The sequence below is a fragment of the Protopterus annectens genome, chromosome 5.part1, assembly GCF_019279795.1.
Source record: "Protopterus annectens isolate FY-2018-M chromosome 5.part1, PAN1.0, whole genome shotgun sequence".
NCBI lineage: Eukaryota > Metazoa > Chordata > Ceratodontiformes > Protopteridae > Protopterus > Protopterus annectens.
This window is the reverse complement of record NC_056736.1, coordinates 648,974,713-648,990,343: the sequence shown is the minus strand read 5'-3', so window position 1 is coordinate 648,990,343 and position 15,631 is coordinate 648,974,713. Positions and strand designations below refer to the sequence as shown.

The following is a 15,631-nucleotide window of genomic DNA, read 5'->3' as shown; positions in this document are numbered from 1 at the left end:
ACACGACCTGCTTATTCAGGCATCCTCTCCAGAGATCTTACTTAAGCATCTACACTTTGCCATTTCTCTTCTGCATAGCCTGGGGTTTACTATATATTTCAAGAAGTGTTTCCTGACTCCTGCTCAGGCTCATGTTTTTGTGAGATGCAGGATCCTGACTGTTCAATGCTGGCATCTTGCCTCCTCCCAAAGCCTTAACTTGCATTGCTTTCTTTCAATCCCTTTTTCCTCTGCCTTCAGTCACAGCCAAAGGATTTGAGGGTCCTGGGTTACATGGCTTCCACCATTCCTATGCTCCCTCTAGCCAAGCTCCACATAAGAAAGCTCCAGTGGTTTCTAAAGTAAGTTTGGCTTCAATATTTTAATCCTTTAGATTATCTAGTCGTCCTCCGTCCATGCCTCAAGCTGGAACTTCAGTGATGGATTCATCAGTTGTCTCTCAACCCAGGGCTTCCTTTTCAACTTCCACTCCCTCCTCAGAAACTTTTCAGAAATGCCTTGGATGTGGGATGGGCCTCCTGTGGGATGGGGGGGGGGGGCCTCCTTTGGCCCTCTGAAGGTGCAGGGCATTTGGGTGCTTCAGCAGAAAAAAAGAGCACATCAGTGTCAGAGATGAGGGCTCTTTTACTGGCTGTTCAGGCTTTTCATTCTCTCTAGGTCCCCTTAAAATTCTCAAAGACAATACCACAGTGATGTGGTGTGTCAATAGGCAAGGGGGGCAAGGTCTTATCTCCTATGCAGGTTAGCCCTTCAGATTTGGGAGCTAGCTATACAGTATTAGGTGACCCTTCAGGCATTTTACATTCCCTCAGATCAGAACATAGTGGCAGATTCTCTGCCGGTCCATGACACAATCTCACGAGTGGATGTTTCACAGCGACGTGTTTCTGGGCATTGTCCACCAGTGAGGTACTTCTCAAGTAAATCTATTTGCCTCCTATCTAAACAGATAACTTCCTCTATTTTGTGTCAGAACCCCATGCCCTCTGGCCTGGAAGATGGAGACCCTCCCTTTTTCTTTGAAGGGGATATTTCTTTATGCCTTCCCTCCCCTTCCTCTCATTTTGAAAGTCCTGTTAAAGGTAAAACAGGATGCTCCCAAAGTCTTGCTGGTGACTTTTTTGGCCCAGACAGCTTTGGTTCCATCCTTGTCTGCATCTTGCCAAGGGAATCATCACAAATTACCTCACAGGGTGGACCTACTTCCACAAGACAAGGGATTTCTCATCCATCCCTACCTGTCCACTTTTTAACTGACGTTGTGGGTGATAGGGCTTTGTTCCCCTATAGACATTTTTTTTCCTAAAGACGTGGTTTGGGTCCTGCAGCAGGTCAGGAAAGGAAACCCCACTACTAGGAAATCTTACTTATCCAATCTGAAGAGGTTTTCTATTTGGTGTCTTTCTCATAACCTGGATCCACTTACTGTGGATATTCCTTTGGTTCTGCCTTATTTGTGTGAATTTCTCAATGCTGGTTTGGCATATCCTTCTGTTAAAGTCCACCTGTCAGTGATATCTGCTGGTCTTCCTTTTACTCACCTTTAGCCTCTAGATTTGAGGCCAAACAGTTTCTTAAAGATGTCCTTCACATTAGGCCTCCCAAGAAGCCCGTCCCTCCTTTCTGGGACCTTAATTGACTCCAGCTGCTTTTGAGCCTGCTGCTTCAGCTTCCTTGCAACATTGCTCTTGGAAGACTACTGTTCTTTTGACCCTTACTTTGCCAGACTGTTGTCTGAGCTGCAAGCCCTTATGGCTGTTCCTCCTGTTTTTGTTTAAGGACAGGGTGTCACTTCGTACTAATCCTTCTTTTATGCCCAAGGTGGTTATTGAGTTGTCTTAATCAGTTTATTCATTTGCCCCTTTTTTCCCCTTCTGTGCAGTCTGCCATTGAGAAGGTTTTACACACCTTGGATTTGCATAGACAACTCTGATATTATTTGGATAAGACTAAAGCTTTTTGTAAGTCTGAACAGCTTTTTGTTTGTTTTCATCCTAGGTCTTTAGGTTTAGCTGTTTCCAAGCAAACAATTTTTTTTTGGATATCTAAAACCATTGCATTTTGCTATTATCGTCAGGAGAATAGCCTTCCTTCTTCCATTTAGGCTTATTCTTCTAGGACTGACTTCTTCTGGTGCTTTTTTCAAGGGATTAGATACTAATTCTGTTCTTGAGGCAGCTGCCTTGGGCGTCTGTGCATACCTCTTACCATAACAGTAGATGTCCTTCTGTTCTCTGTTGCAGTATTCGCTCGCTCCCTCCTCCCCCTGGCTCTTTTTCCTTCTGGATGTGCTTGTTACCTGGGGCTTTTCATTTCTGAGGATGGTATGTCCGGATGTTACCTATGCGGAGCATGCGTGTGACGTATGGAGTATCCATTACAACGGAAAGACTTTTGTATACTGGCCAGATGTTTGGCTACCCTTGGCAGCGAATCCCCTATATTGTAAATAAAATACTGCGGAAGTAAAGAAGAGGATTATCTACTGTTATAGTAAGATTTTACACAACTCTACTTTCTTGGCCTTAGAGAGAGAATTAAGGACCTGTTCCCTAGTGATAGCAGGGGGAGTTGTATTTGATGATATTTCATGAGGTAAGGTTGATGGGGAGATGGGGGTAAAGTTGAAGCTGAGTTAGTCAGCCATTATGTTTACTGTATCTTATGGCTCAGTACAGGTGGCTCCATTTACAATGAGCTCTGCACTCAGTTGTGTATTGCCTTTGAGGTTGCAGTCGTAGCTAAAGAATGCCTTGTGGTTGTCCTTGGCCCAAGAGGACAAATGTACTTCAAGTCTGGCTTTGGTAGACTTTTTGTCCTCTGACTTGTTTGTTTAGTTTGAGAGTGCTTTTATCCTTCTGGGTGCTACACTTCCTAAATTTTGCCCTGATTTTCTTCCTTCTGTTATGCAGTTGTTTACCTCATAAAGACAAGTTACAGTACAAGATTTAATTCTCATCTTTGAAGTTGAAATTAGCTAGGCTTAAAATGGCACTCACAAGGGCAACTAGCCAAGTACTTATCTATGAACCTATTAGAGAACTTAACATTCTAAGGCATACATCTTTCCCTTACCAAACTGTGTTTAACTTGTATTGTAGATGTGTATGACTAAAATAAACAATTACTTTAGGTGTATGAATCGTATACCCTTTTAGAGAATTTCAGGTTTGTGTCTTTTTTACCAGGCCACAGAGCACAACTTGTTCAGTTGTCCCTAGTGTGAATTTTTTCAACCAGAGGACGGTAAGACAGAATTCCTTCATAAGTATCTTTCACAGAAAGCCCGCATCTGATTTTGATCCATCATAGCATTCACCGGTTCATGTAGGAAGAAGAAATCCTCAGAGAACTGCCCAAAGGAGAAGAGATTGTGGTAACCTGATGACACCACTTCAGAATCTGGTAGCCTCCCCTCCTAGGCTTGAGGGTGTTGATGTTGGTGAGGCATATTTGCAGCCTTGTTTCTGTTGCCTTTTTATCTGAGTCCTCTGGTACAATCTCTTTGTGGCCATTATGCCTTCAGGGTCCAGAATTTTCTTGCAAGCCAGTACTGTTATGCTGACTGTTAGAGCAGTGGCTACTCTCCAGACCTCTGGATCTGATGCATATGTTATTGTTGATACTGAAAATGGTATCTCCACACTGTTATTGCAGAGGAATTTGAGACCAGATTGAGGTCCCAGACGTACACCTGCATGCAAAACCTTGAATTTATGGTTGAGAAATTGGTTTGTGAACCAAGTGTTTCCAGCGTTCTACTTACAATCTGACACTGAGATGGCCTTTCCTCAGTTTCATCACCTGAGGATGTCTTGTTTTGGAGCTACTCCTCAGAAGATGAAGGAAGTTTTCAATTGGGAAGCTGAGGAGTGCTCTTAGGCTCAGATAGAGTGCAGATGTTTTGTAGGCCTGCCAGAACCAAAGCCTTTGGCCATCCCTCCAGTTTAATTAGTCTTGGATGATGCCTTCTTATACCCTATCAAACAAACACTTGCCAATACCTTCCTGTTTCCTTCCCTCCTGTATGGTGCCCCCATTCTCACTAGCCTTCATATGTCCCTAAAGAACAAGCTACAATCATGCTATTACAAAATAGCCAAATTTATAACTGGCACACCCTTAACGCACATACCACTGTCATGCCGTGAATGAGCGAAACTGGCTAGAATTCCCCCATTACGTTAACTTTGTACATATGTCGCTTGCTTACAAAATAATTTCCAAACCTGACTGCTGCCCTGCCTTAAAATCTATCTTACAGCTCTACATCCCCTCCTGAAATCTCTTTTCCAGATAAAAAGCTTTTAAATGTATACAAACCTAACAAAATAGCCGGACACAGCCTCTAGTCCTATGCCATTGCAAGACTATGGAATGCTCTACCTCCAAATATCAGTGCCTTAGATTCCTTTAAGACTTATAAAATTACACCAAAAAGTCACTTTCTCGACTCTCACATGTGTTTTTGCTCTTTAACTTAAGTCTACCATACATATTCTGTCTCCCCCGACTTCCTCTTACCTTTCCATACTTTCTCATCATCAGCTGTCTCCCTATCCCATCACCTGGAATTTTGTACTTCTCTATTTCTTTATAATGCTTACTTTCTAGTTCTCTTCCCATACCCGTCAGAATATCTAGCACCTTAACCTCTCTAACTTTCTCACTTATAATACCCTCCTATATCTCTCTCAATAGCTGTCCACATTTACCTCCTTGCCTCACTTCATCTCCTTTGAAAATCCCTGACTTCTACTAATATCTTTATACAAGTTTATTCTTCCTGTGTCGTACTTTGATCATTACTTCTACCCTTGTGCACTCAAAGCAAAACTAATATAATTTGTCTTTTAGAGAACTAAATCTGCTCTGCCAATACTTCCCATCTCAAAGCTAAATTTAGACCGAGCTTCTATAATTTCCTTGAAATGTTATCTGTCTTCACAACAAAGAGATATATATGCTTGTGTTAACTGTAAAAACTATTAATATTTGTATTAGAACTTATATAATATTTAGCTATAACTGTTAAATCTTTTGTCTGCTTTGTTTTTGGAGGTTTTCTCCCCAGGCCTCTGCTGAAAATGGGTTCCTGACCCAGTCGAACTTTCCCAGTCACCAAATGTCAATAAATAAAATATTATTACATCTTGATTCCCCTTCTTCTAGTCCAAGGAATCTAGAGACTTTTATAAAGTCTACAACTCCCACAGACATCCATACAAAAATCTGGTTGCTAATCCAGCAGCGGTGCCCATGGATTCCAACAAGAGAGTGAATGTGGTTGTAGTCAAAAACCCCAATATACTCTACCTTTTTGTGAAAAAAACATGCCAGCCACCCTGGCTATTAGTTCCGTCAGCTACTAGTCTTGCATGTTAAAATTTTGAGAGGCCCTCTTTGACCAGCTGAGCCAGAAGGCATAAAGGATAAAAGATAATGACCTTAGGCAAATGCTTGACCTATGCAGCTTCAGTTCCCAAACTGCCAGGCACTCTTTAATGTGGCTGTAATGCTGTAGGTGAATCTTGCAAGGTCTGTGATTGAGACATGCCTGAGGACTGAGTCCCTTCCAAAAGATTAAGATTATGAAAGCAGAGATCTTGGATGCCACTCTGGATATGGAGCTTCTTTTAGGACCCCCTATATAGAAGGTGCTCAAGAAGCTAGAGGAAAAGGAGAAAGCTATGCAGAGTTGTAGATGTCATTACACAGAGCCTTTTGCCTCTGATTCTCCCATTAGTCATTATGACGACTTTAGACCCCAAAGATGCCTATCTGCTCATTCTTGTAGTCAAGGAGGGCAGGCAGTTTCTAAGATTTGAAACCGAGATCAGTCACTACCAGTTCTCCTTTTTCCCCTTTAGCTTGCGTACTGTACCCAGATTGTTCATATAGTGGCTGCATTTGGTCATTACTTTCAGTAGGACAAAGAGCGTTCACATGTAACCCTACCTAGATGAGTGCTTCATTCAAGCCTCATCCATGCAGGAAATCACAAGTACTCTGTAAATTAACTCCAAATGTTCCACTGAGACCATCAAAACAGGTCACCTTTCCAGGAGCTCACTTGGATAACAGGCAAGTGAAAAGCTTTCCTTGCTACAGACTAGGTCCTTTGCCTGATCTAGTACTTCAGAAAAATTGCCACATTGAACTGAACCATCACTAGGGAATTCCTTCATGCTCTTGGATGCCTGTATTTATAGTTCCCTTGCAAGACTTCCTGCAAGGAAGCTGCAGTGGTACCTCAGAAACATGTGGCACCAGCATGTGCAGTGTATTCAGATTTCTCATTTCCTACTCTGCATTAAGAAAAAACTACTGTGTTGAGTAGAATCTCACTAAATCTTTGTTACCTTATATTGGAACTAGGATTTTGGAGTCTAACAGCAGACTCTTTGGACACTGACTGGGGAGGTCACATAGTGGAACTGAGAGTGCAGGAGACTTGGGACAGGACCTTCAGGAAAAAATATCCACATAAAAGAGGTGAAACAATAATTGTATTTGTCAGAGTCTTCAGACATATTTGGCAATGGGGAACTCTGCAGATTCTGTCAGACAGCACTACAGTAATGTGGTGTATCAATAAGCAAGAGGAAACTCGCTCTTAGCTCCTGTGGAGACCAGAATGGGAAATGGCCTAGGAGGCAGGTCTTTACTCTTGGGGAACAGTAAATCTCATCATAGAAAATGTATTTGCAAATAATATGAGCTGAACATAACTAGAAACCAATGTGTCAATGGTTAAAAAGAGGTGGTGTTTTTTTTTTTTTTTGTTTATATATGTAGTCCCCAGCTGGGGTGTGCAAAGAGCATATCTTTTTATGCTTCTCTAGAAAATGCACAGCTAAGTAAATATTGCACCAGGATACCCATAGAAGAGGCCATTTTCATTCCTTCAGCAGGTCTGTATTTGTATACATTTCTTCCCATACCTTTGACCACGTATTACAGAAGATAGGGCAGGAAAGGGCACAAATGCTACCGATAACTCTGCTTTGCTAAAGCAGCATTGATTTTCTCTTCTGTTGAGCCTAGCAATGGAAGACCCAATTATGTTGCCTCAGCATGTGGACCCCTTATCTTAGAACACTGGGATGAACATGTACCCAAGCTTCTGGACCTAGATGCTGACAATGTTACTGCTTTAGCATTCATTCTTTCCAGGCACACTTTTTCCTGAGGAAGTACTCTACATTGTAAGAGTAGCCAAGAAATCCAGCACTAGAAAATATTACATAGAAAAATGGAAAGGCTTTTCACATTGATGACTGACAGAGGAAAGGACTCCAAAATCAGCACAGGTGTCTGTGATTCCTACTTACCTGTCAGTACTGTACAAAGCACTTCTGTCTTATGCCTGTCTGAAAATATATGCTTTGGCCATTTCTACCTGCCTGCTTCTAGATCCACTCTCCTTTTCTCCCATTTGCCAATGAAACTGTTCTTTAGAATGGGTAGCCACCCCCCAAAAATGTGTGTGTATTTTTACTTATAAATTGCTCCACCATGGGAACTTAATTTTGTACTGGAGAAACATACTTTGCCGTCCACCCTCTTTTGTATAAGTTAATTCCACCCCAGCAAAGTTCCTTTCTTGAGAGATTGTTGTTTTCTTGGCTTTGATGTCAAGATTGCAAGCTGTCATATACAGGGAAATTTTACTGTTTCCTAAGAACATTGGTGACCCTTTGTAGCAGTCTGTCCTTCATGTCTAAATTCATTACAGAACTTTCCTTAAACCAGGCATCCTCTTGCTTGTTTCCCTCCAAGAGCAAAGGGAAAAAGAATCTTGTATTTCTATGATGTGCACAGACAGTTATGACCTTAACTGGACAGGACAAAATAAGGTAGGAAATCTGGTCTTCTCTTATTGACATTGCTAAAGAGAGGGAAGACCTGTCAATAAGCAGACTGCATTTAAATGAGTAAGATTATTGCATTGTCTTCTGTGACCCATATTATGGTAAACCAACACCAGATAATATGAGAGCTACCCTATTCCTGCCTTTAACTAAAGAAAATCCATTGCCTGAAACAGAATCATCACATTGCTTTCAGTCAGATCACATTGGCCTGTTCCATTCTGTATACCCCCTAAATTCCTGGCTGTACAACACATATAGTAGTACTTTTCAGCCGACTGCTTCATATCTGGGTTTTTCATGTTATAGAGATTATCAGTGCGCAATATATATCTGTATCTATATATGGAATTCTTTTTTCAGGTATTTGTAAAAAAATTCGCACCTGGCTGTGTATATATGATGCCCACCTCACAATTCTCGCCATTAGGAAAGTGGGGGCAGCATAATCAATAAGGAAGATGATGCAAGGCCCCCCTCTTCCTTAAGAACAAGGACTCGTTTGCTAAAAGGGATGCATGTAGACTTTGCCATCCTTATGGGAGGAGAATGAACTGAATTAATTGACTATAATGGTGTAAGATAGTGGACAGTAAGGCCCCCCAAAAGAAATGTAACACCCACTATTGATTACTACAACTGTACTGACGATGACATCTGTTTCTACAGCCACGTAGTGATGCCATTTGATCCACTTGTTTCAGATCTTATTCTCCCTTCATCACAAATAGTCTGTCCATTCCCACACCTGTCTAGTTCATAAACTGGTAACATCCTTCCTTTATTTTAATTATGTTCTTTTGGACTTTACCCCCTTTTTTGCAGCATTGCTCTTTGCCACTGCTACTGCACAGCACTGTTGAACATGAAATTCCTTAATTAACAATCTGTGACTGTCTTGTACCTGCACATCTTCAATACAAATGCTGTTCATGTTGTTTCCCAGCTTGGATATATCTAGCCTGACCTATTTGTATGTAGAAAACATCTGTCGTATAATGTATTAGTATTCTGTTTTCTATTCATGGTAATGTGTCCAGATATGAATTTTTTTTATCACAAAACTTCTCAGACCTCTGCCAAATCTGGGCTATGTTCAGTTGGACTATCCTTTCAGCAAGCAATAGAAAATAAAATTTTTCCTTGAAGATCTGTGTTTTAAAATGTAACTTTTTGATTGTATTACTTATAGTGCAAATGTTTTCAAAATAATATGAATATTGTTTAGACTGAAGGGTGCATCAGTTACCAAAAAAAAAAAAAAATAGTGTATTCTTTGCAGCCTTGGATAATTTTTTTTTTCCCCCCACAGGGACCTAATCCTACTGCAAATGAATTTGTTCCAAAGACTGGCTCTTCTTCCAGACTAAGTACCATGTCTCAGTCCAGTATGTCAGCCTTCTCACTGGCCTTTTCTCATTCATCTATGAGTAGTCCTCCTACTGCCGGACTAGCTCCAGGTAATCTAACTTTTAATCTGAACATAACACAAGTCATGTTTTAGTCCTCCTTTGAATTTTTTTTTTTTTTTATCAAAGTTATAGTACACCACTTCAGAAAAAAAAGCTTATTACATAAGAGCACTGAATTTATAGGTAGGTTCATAGGTAGGTACTAGGCTATTGGTCCTAGGGCCTATATAAACCTAGCCAAAAGGTACACTGGCCTTCGCAACCCAAGAAAATAATTTTCCTGTGCCACTGTCGAGCAGAGCCACAAAAGTGATCCCCGTTGGTTTTTAATTTGCAAGCACATCAGATAGATCTAAGTTTCAATAACATACCATTGTACTGAAATTAATTTAATACTGTAACACTATATAATGACATTGACTTGCACCTAGTGAGAGTGAGGACCTCTCGCCATAACAACTCACCTCATCAGTCTGTTACCCTTCTACTTTCAGCTCCTCTTAACTCTGTTTTATATCCCAACAAGTTTCCCTATTTGTTTTGGTTGGATAAGTGTTAGCATTTAATTGCTGATACTCTCTTTCTTGGATTCCTCTTTTTCTTTGATTACTTGCAGCTCAGGAGAACTGACTTTCTTTTTTTAATGACTTTTTTTAAACTGCAGTCATAATTATGGACATTAGAAATCTCTGTGAATATGATAGTTCATTGTCAGAATCACTGCAAAACAAAATCAAAGCTTGTTAATTCAAACTGTTGTGAAAAAAAATGTGTACAAATGGGGTCTACACCTCTGTCACATAACTAGGAGTTATCTAGTGTCACAGAAGTATTGCTTCAAGTGCTGCTGTCCCTGCTGCTGCTTGTACAGTGGACCACAGGAGCCTGCAGAAACATGCAGTTTGATCTTAAGGGTATATAGAAATATTTAAGTACTTCCAGGCAAAAATCTTAAATTTCCTACTTTTGTTTGCATATCTGGTTAAAAGACATTGTTTTCCACTGGTTGTATCCCAGCATGTGAGTTTAGTTTTTTTCTGCCAGTTTACCTTCCATTGTTGTCCCATCTTTGTATTCAGCTGCTTAAATCCATGAAGCATGGTACCTGTTAAACCTTTTAGTGTAGTGAATCCCACTCAGTTTTGTTTTAAATTCACTATTTCTGCTCAGTGTAGGTCCTCATGTTTCTGTATTATGAATGTCTATCAGAGCAAAGGGCAAAGGTGTGAGATGTTATACACAAATGGTTAGTAACAACAAAACCAACAAGGGAAGATGTGAACTTTGTTCACAATCCCCCAAACTGGCAGTCTTTTTCCCCTTTTAAATTGTACAATGACAATGGTGAGATAGGTGAGTGGTTTGAGAAAAGTAATCACTGTAACAGCTGTATGAAAGTTGTACTTCATTTGTGATCGTCAATAAATCCAGATTACAAAGAGTATTTAAAAATATCAGAAGTTCTTAGGTTGGTACTAGGCTATAGCACCTAGGGCCTATACAAGCCTAGCCATAACAATTCTCTGGCTGTTTCTTCCCACAGTATTTACTTCCCTGGACCCCTGTCTAGCAGGGCGACTGAAGTGATCCCCGGGGTGAATTTCCTATCTCCCATCCAATTATCAGGGTTCCTTTTGAAGAGGGCCAAAGAGGCGTTCTGCTTGACATGCATGGGCAGTCTATTCCAGAGTCTGAGGAGTCTCTGGGTCAGGAACCTATCCCTCCAGCATGTTTTGTTGATTTTGATGACAAGGTTTAGATCCCTGGAGCGTGTCTCTCTGAGGGATTGGGATTTCTTTAAGTGTAGCATGTCCAACAGCTCTGGGTTTGACATGGCCTTGTATGTTAAGCAGAGATTGGCTCTGAGTAGACAATATGCGACAGAGTATAGGAGGAGTTTTTTTTAGACGGTCCGCATAGAGCATCTGCTTTAGGCCTGTGATACTTTTAGTGAGGTATTTCTGCAGCCTTTCCAGTTGTTGGAGATGTCTTCAAAGGTACATACCAAATGGGGCATTGTATTCTATAATGGGTCTAATTAGGGATGAGTACAGTGGGACAATGACCTCCTTTTTTCTGGATGAAAAGCCCTTGGTGATGAGGTGTGCCACATAGAAGCATTTCCTGACTGTTGTGGCGATGTGGTTATCGAAGGTGAGACCACTGTCCTCCTGTGTCCATAAGTTTCTTATCACACTTTCAGTGTTTAGTGTACTGCCACCTATGTGGTAATTCACGGGTACATGTTTTTTCCCAAAGGGGATAACTGTACATTTCTTGGCATTGAGCTTGAGCCCATGGCTCTGGTACCAAGCATCTGTTTCTGTAAGGCCCTTTTGTAGAATATCCACATCATTTGGCGATTCAATAATGGCTCCCAGTTTGCAGTCATCTGCAAACTTTGTTATCCAGAGTCCCTTAGTGTTGGCCTGTACTTCAGAGAAGTAGATGCAAAGCAAGAGTTGACCCAGGACTGAACCCTGAGGTACTCCACTTGTCACTTGTCTTTAGCTAGATTTGGAGTTGGCTACTTTTACAGTGTGGTTTCTGTCAGTAAGCCAGTTGGCAACCCATCGAGTGACGTAGGGATTAATGCCCAGCTTAGTAAGTTTATCTATGATTCCAGAGTGGGGATGGTGTGGAAGGCCTTGGCAAGATCCAGATAGGCTGTGTGGACCACCTTACCCTTGTCCACGTCTCTGGAGACTGATTCAAAGAAGTCAGTCAGGTTCAGGAGACAAGATTGGCCCTTCACGAACCCAAACTGCATGGGGTCCAGTGTTGGAAGGTTGCCATTGTCTTTGTTTATAAGTTCCATGATAATACGTTCCATGGCCTTGCAGATCAGGCTCGTCAGACTGATGGGGCGGTAGTTCCCAGGATCCAGGGTGGATCCCCCCTTGTGGAGTGGGATAACTGTAGCTGTGCGCCACTTAGTGGGCACAAATCCTGAGGTGAGGCTATGATTAAACATGACACTTAGGTGAGGTGCCAGTTCATTTTGTAGTTCATGTAGTACACAGCCTGGTATGTCGTTTGGTCCCATGGATGCTGTATTCATAGCTTTTGGGAGTGCTTTTTTTTTTTACCTATGTGGCCGTTATTACCGGAATTTGGCAATCTTTCGGTATTGAGATTGGCCCTTTAGTGGGTGAGAGGGGGGTGATATTTGCACTGAATCGATCTGCCAGGATATTGGCAATATCCTTGGGATCAGTATATTTAATGCCATTCTGTTGTAGCTCAGAGCAGATCTGAGCATTGCCATTTAGATTCTTGACATATAGCTATAGAATGCCTTGTTGTTGTCTTTGGAATCTTTGGCAATTTTATTTTCGTAACTAGCTTTGGAAGATTTTATGAGGAATCTTAGCTTCTTATTGAGGCTGGTAAGGGAGTTTTTTTGCATCCTGGGATTTTCCTCTCTTCTGCAACAGTTTCTTTCTTTTGTTGTAAAGTTTGTTTATGGCAAGGGACCATCAGATTGGCTTCCTTTTTTTGGAGGAGAGTTAATTGTCTATACTGACTTTCCTGTAGGAACAAAACGTTATAGCTATCACGTCCGATGGTAAGACCTACAAGGTTACTAAAGCACAGCAAGAGTATACATACTTTTGGTTGTTTTTAACTTACTTGATTGTCATGTGTTTCTTAGTAAGGACAGTAGCTGTTTAATGTCAGTGGTTTTTAATTGGTTTCACTTACTGTTATAATGTATTTAATGCAGTTAGTTAGTTGTGCATTATTTTGATAAACCAGGATTCACAGCTGTTCACTTTGGTGATACTAACCCTCTAAAAACATTTTTCTTTTCCGAAAAAGCATTGCTTTTGGCAGTTGAAGATTCACCTATGCAGGAGGCTGTGTCCTCTGTACACCAGACCTTAATCAATTGAGGCTGCTGCATGTTGTGTTAGAGGGGATACTATCCCCTCATTCATGGTCTGAAAGTGTTGGGAGGATCAGACCACACATTCCTTGTCTGTCTTTTATCTGTATACACACACACACACACACACACACACACACACACACACACACACTTTCAAACTGGAAACCATAGTTTTTACATATTCTCTACTTTTAGAAGTTATTAACTTATTTGGGTGATGTGTTTCTTAGCGAGTTTGGTGCCTGTTTAATGGCAATAGTTTGGAACTGTTTTCACTTTCTGATGTAATGTGGAGAGGGAATTCATTTAGGGTGGACTACCGGAAAAAGAAGGCTCAGGACTGTTCAGACTTTGTACAAAGAACGTGATTGACTATATTGATACTTCAGTGGAAAATAGGTTGCACCTCCAGCAGGATATAACCCGTATAGCCAAGGCTACTGCAGCAGTCATTCAAGCATCTGCTGTTAGGGTAAGTTTACTTACAAAACTGTACTTTCCAAATAAACTCTGTACATAGCAAGCGGCTTCCATGTACACAACTCCCTTTGATTCCGTTGAAAAACTTGTTAAAACACTTTAAAAAATGCCATATATACCATGGATAAAATACCATATATACCATGGATTGTGGATTTGTATTCAGTATCTGGGTTTGGTTCTTTCCACAAAACTGTGCTTTATAGTAATCGGACTATTTTGATAACATAAAAGGTAAGCCACTCCTTTATAAGAGCTTTAAGTCCCAAGTATTGCAGATACTAACCCTTCTAAGTCATTGATGGTTATTAACAAATAAAACTAAGCCATTACTGAATACGAGAAGAAGAAAATATTCAGTTTTAATGGAATAGTTCATGCATTCAAAGTATGCACTTTTCTTTTTTATCTACTTGCCTGTCCTTCTCAGAATGTATGTTAGCCAAAGACTTGGATCTCTTCGAAATTGGTAGTGCTCTGATTTTCTTTCTGCGGTGATCTGTTCAAGGAGGAGAAACTTCAGTCAAGTTCATTTTTTTGGCAGCAAATTATTTTGTATGAATGATATTGCCTCTTAACATGCCATTAGATTTTATTCCTGCTATTAAGTGCATTTTCATTTTGTCTTAAAAATCAGTTTCTGCTTTATTATATTTGTAAAGCTTTAATAAGTTGCCAAGCATGTTTCCTTTCCTCAGTGGTTTTAGTTGCATAGTCTGTGTCAAAATTTATTTGTATTTGGGCCCATTTTAATTATGAAATTCATCCAGGCAGTTTTTAAAACAAGCTCTTTGTCCATGCAGGAAAAAAAAATGTTATGGATCTTTTTTTTTTTTTTTTTTGAAGCATTAGAAATGTTTATCCATAGATCTGTGGGCTTTGATAAATCTTTTAGTGTTTGAGAGATCCAGGAAGTCCGGAAACTCACCATATAATTTTCCTCTGACTTTTGTGGTACACCAGATATTCTGATACTATTCCTCTTCTTCCTATTCTCCAGGTTTTCTAAGTTAACTATGCATTCTGTTTTAGTGTGAGTTTTGATTTTCTCCCTTTTCTACAATCCATTTCTCCAAGGGTATTTCCATTGACCATTATTTGGTCGTCATATTGTGAAATGTAGATTTCAGTAATTCAGTCAGTTTCATACAGTTTTCTTTATGTTGTTTGTCTTTCGGCGTTTCCCGGTTAGGGGGTCGCCACAGCGGAACTCCAGTCCACTAATGATTGGCAGTTGGTTTTTATGGTGCCAAGTTGCCAGCCCGACACCCAACCTTCAACGAAGGCACGCCCATTCAACGCATGTCTTTCAAACGCCCACTCGACCATGGGGCGGTAATGCAATAATATCCACTTTAGATTGGAACTATCCAATTTTTAAGGTAAGCTCTTGAATTAATAGTTGGATTTTTTTATTCCAAGTAGCATCTGAATGTAAAGTTTTGCTGGAGCTCATCTTTTCAAAAAGAAGAAACAGTCTGATCCCAGTAATAATACAGTAAAAAAACTGAAGCAGTTTCTTAAGCTTGTCTGAAAAAATGTAGCACTTTCAGCCATAACTTAAAATATCTTTTAAGCTTTACTTATAGATGCCTTTGAGTAGATTTGTAAAATAAATCCTCTCATTAAGTTATTTCTCCTGCAAAACTGCTCAAAATGCTTCTGCCCAGCAACCATTTTGCCAACCTGCCACACAACTGCATTATTTTTTGCCATCATTTGGTCCTCAGACTGCTAAAAAATGCTGTGGTTAAAGGGGAACATCTGTGATGTTCATCGTGTTACTCTGCTGCAGTCATCACACTTGGGTTATCCTGTCGTCAGGCGGTCCCGCAGTCGGCCTGAATTCCAAAGTCTTGGTCCGGCGTCGGTTGCTGTCGCTTCTTCCCTGACGTCAGTGAGCCAGGGGTATATAAGAGGCATCCGACGCCATTTTCTTCGGTCTTTCTTGCCACGCGGTGCCCAAAGCAGAA

General features: G+C 40.6%; 1 protein-coding gene across 1 annotated transcript in view; it reads left to right on the top strand.

Annotated features, from left to right (window-relative positions):
* The window catches only part of PAN3 (poly(A) specific ribonuclease subunit PAN3), a 2,193,201-nt gene that overhangs the window by 545,831 nt on the left and 1,631,739 nt on the right, over positions 1-15,631 (top strand). The window contains exon 5 of the mRNA XM_044073269.1: positions 9,187-9,334. Coding sequence (XP_043929204.1) covers positions 9,187-9,334 — 148 coding nt within the window. The remainder of the gene's footprint in view (positions 1-9,186; positions 9,335-15,631) is intronic.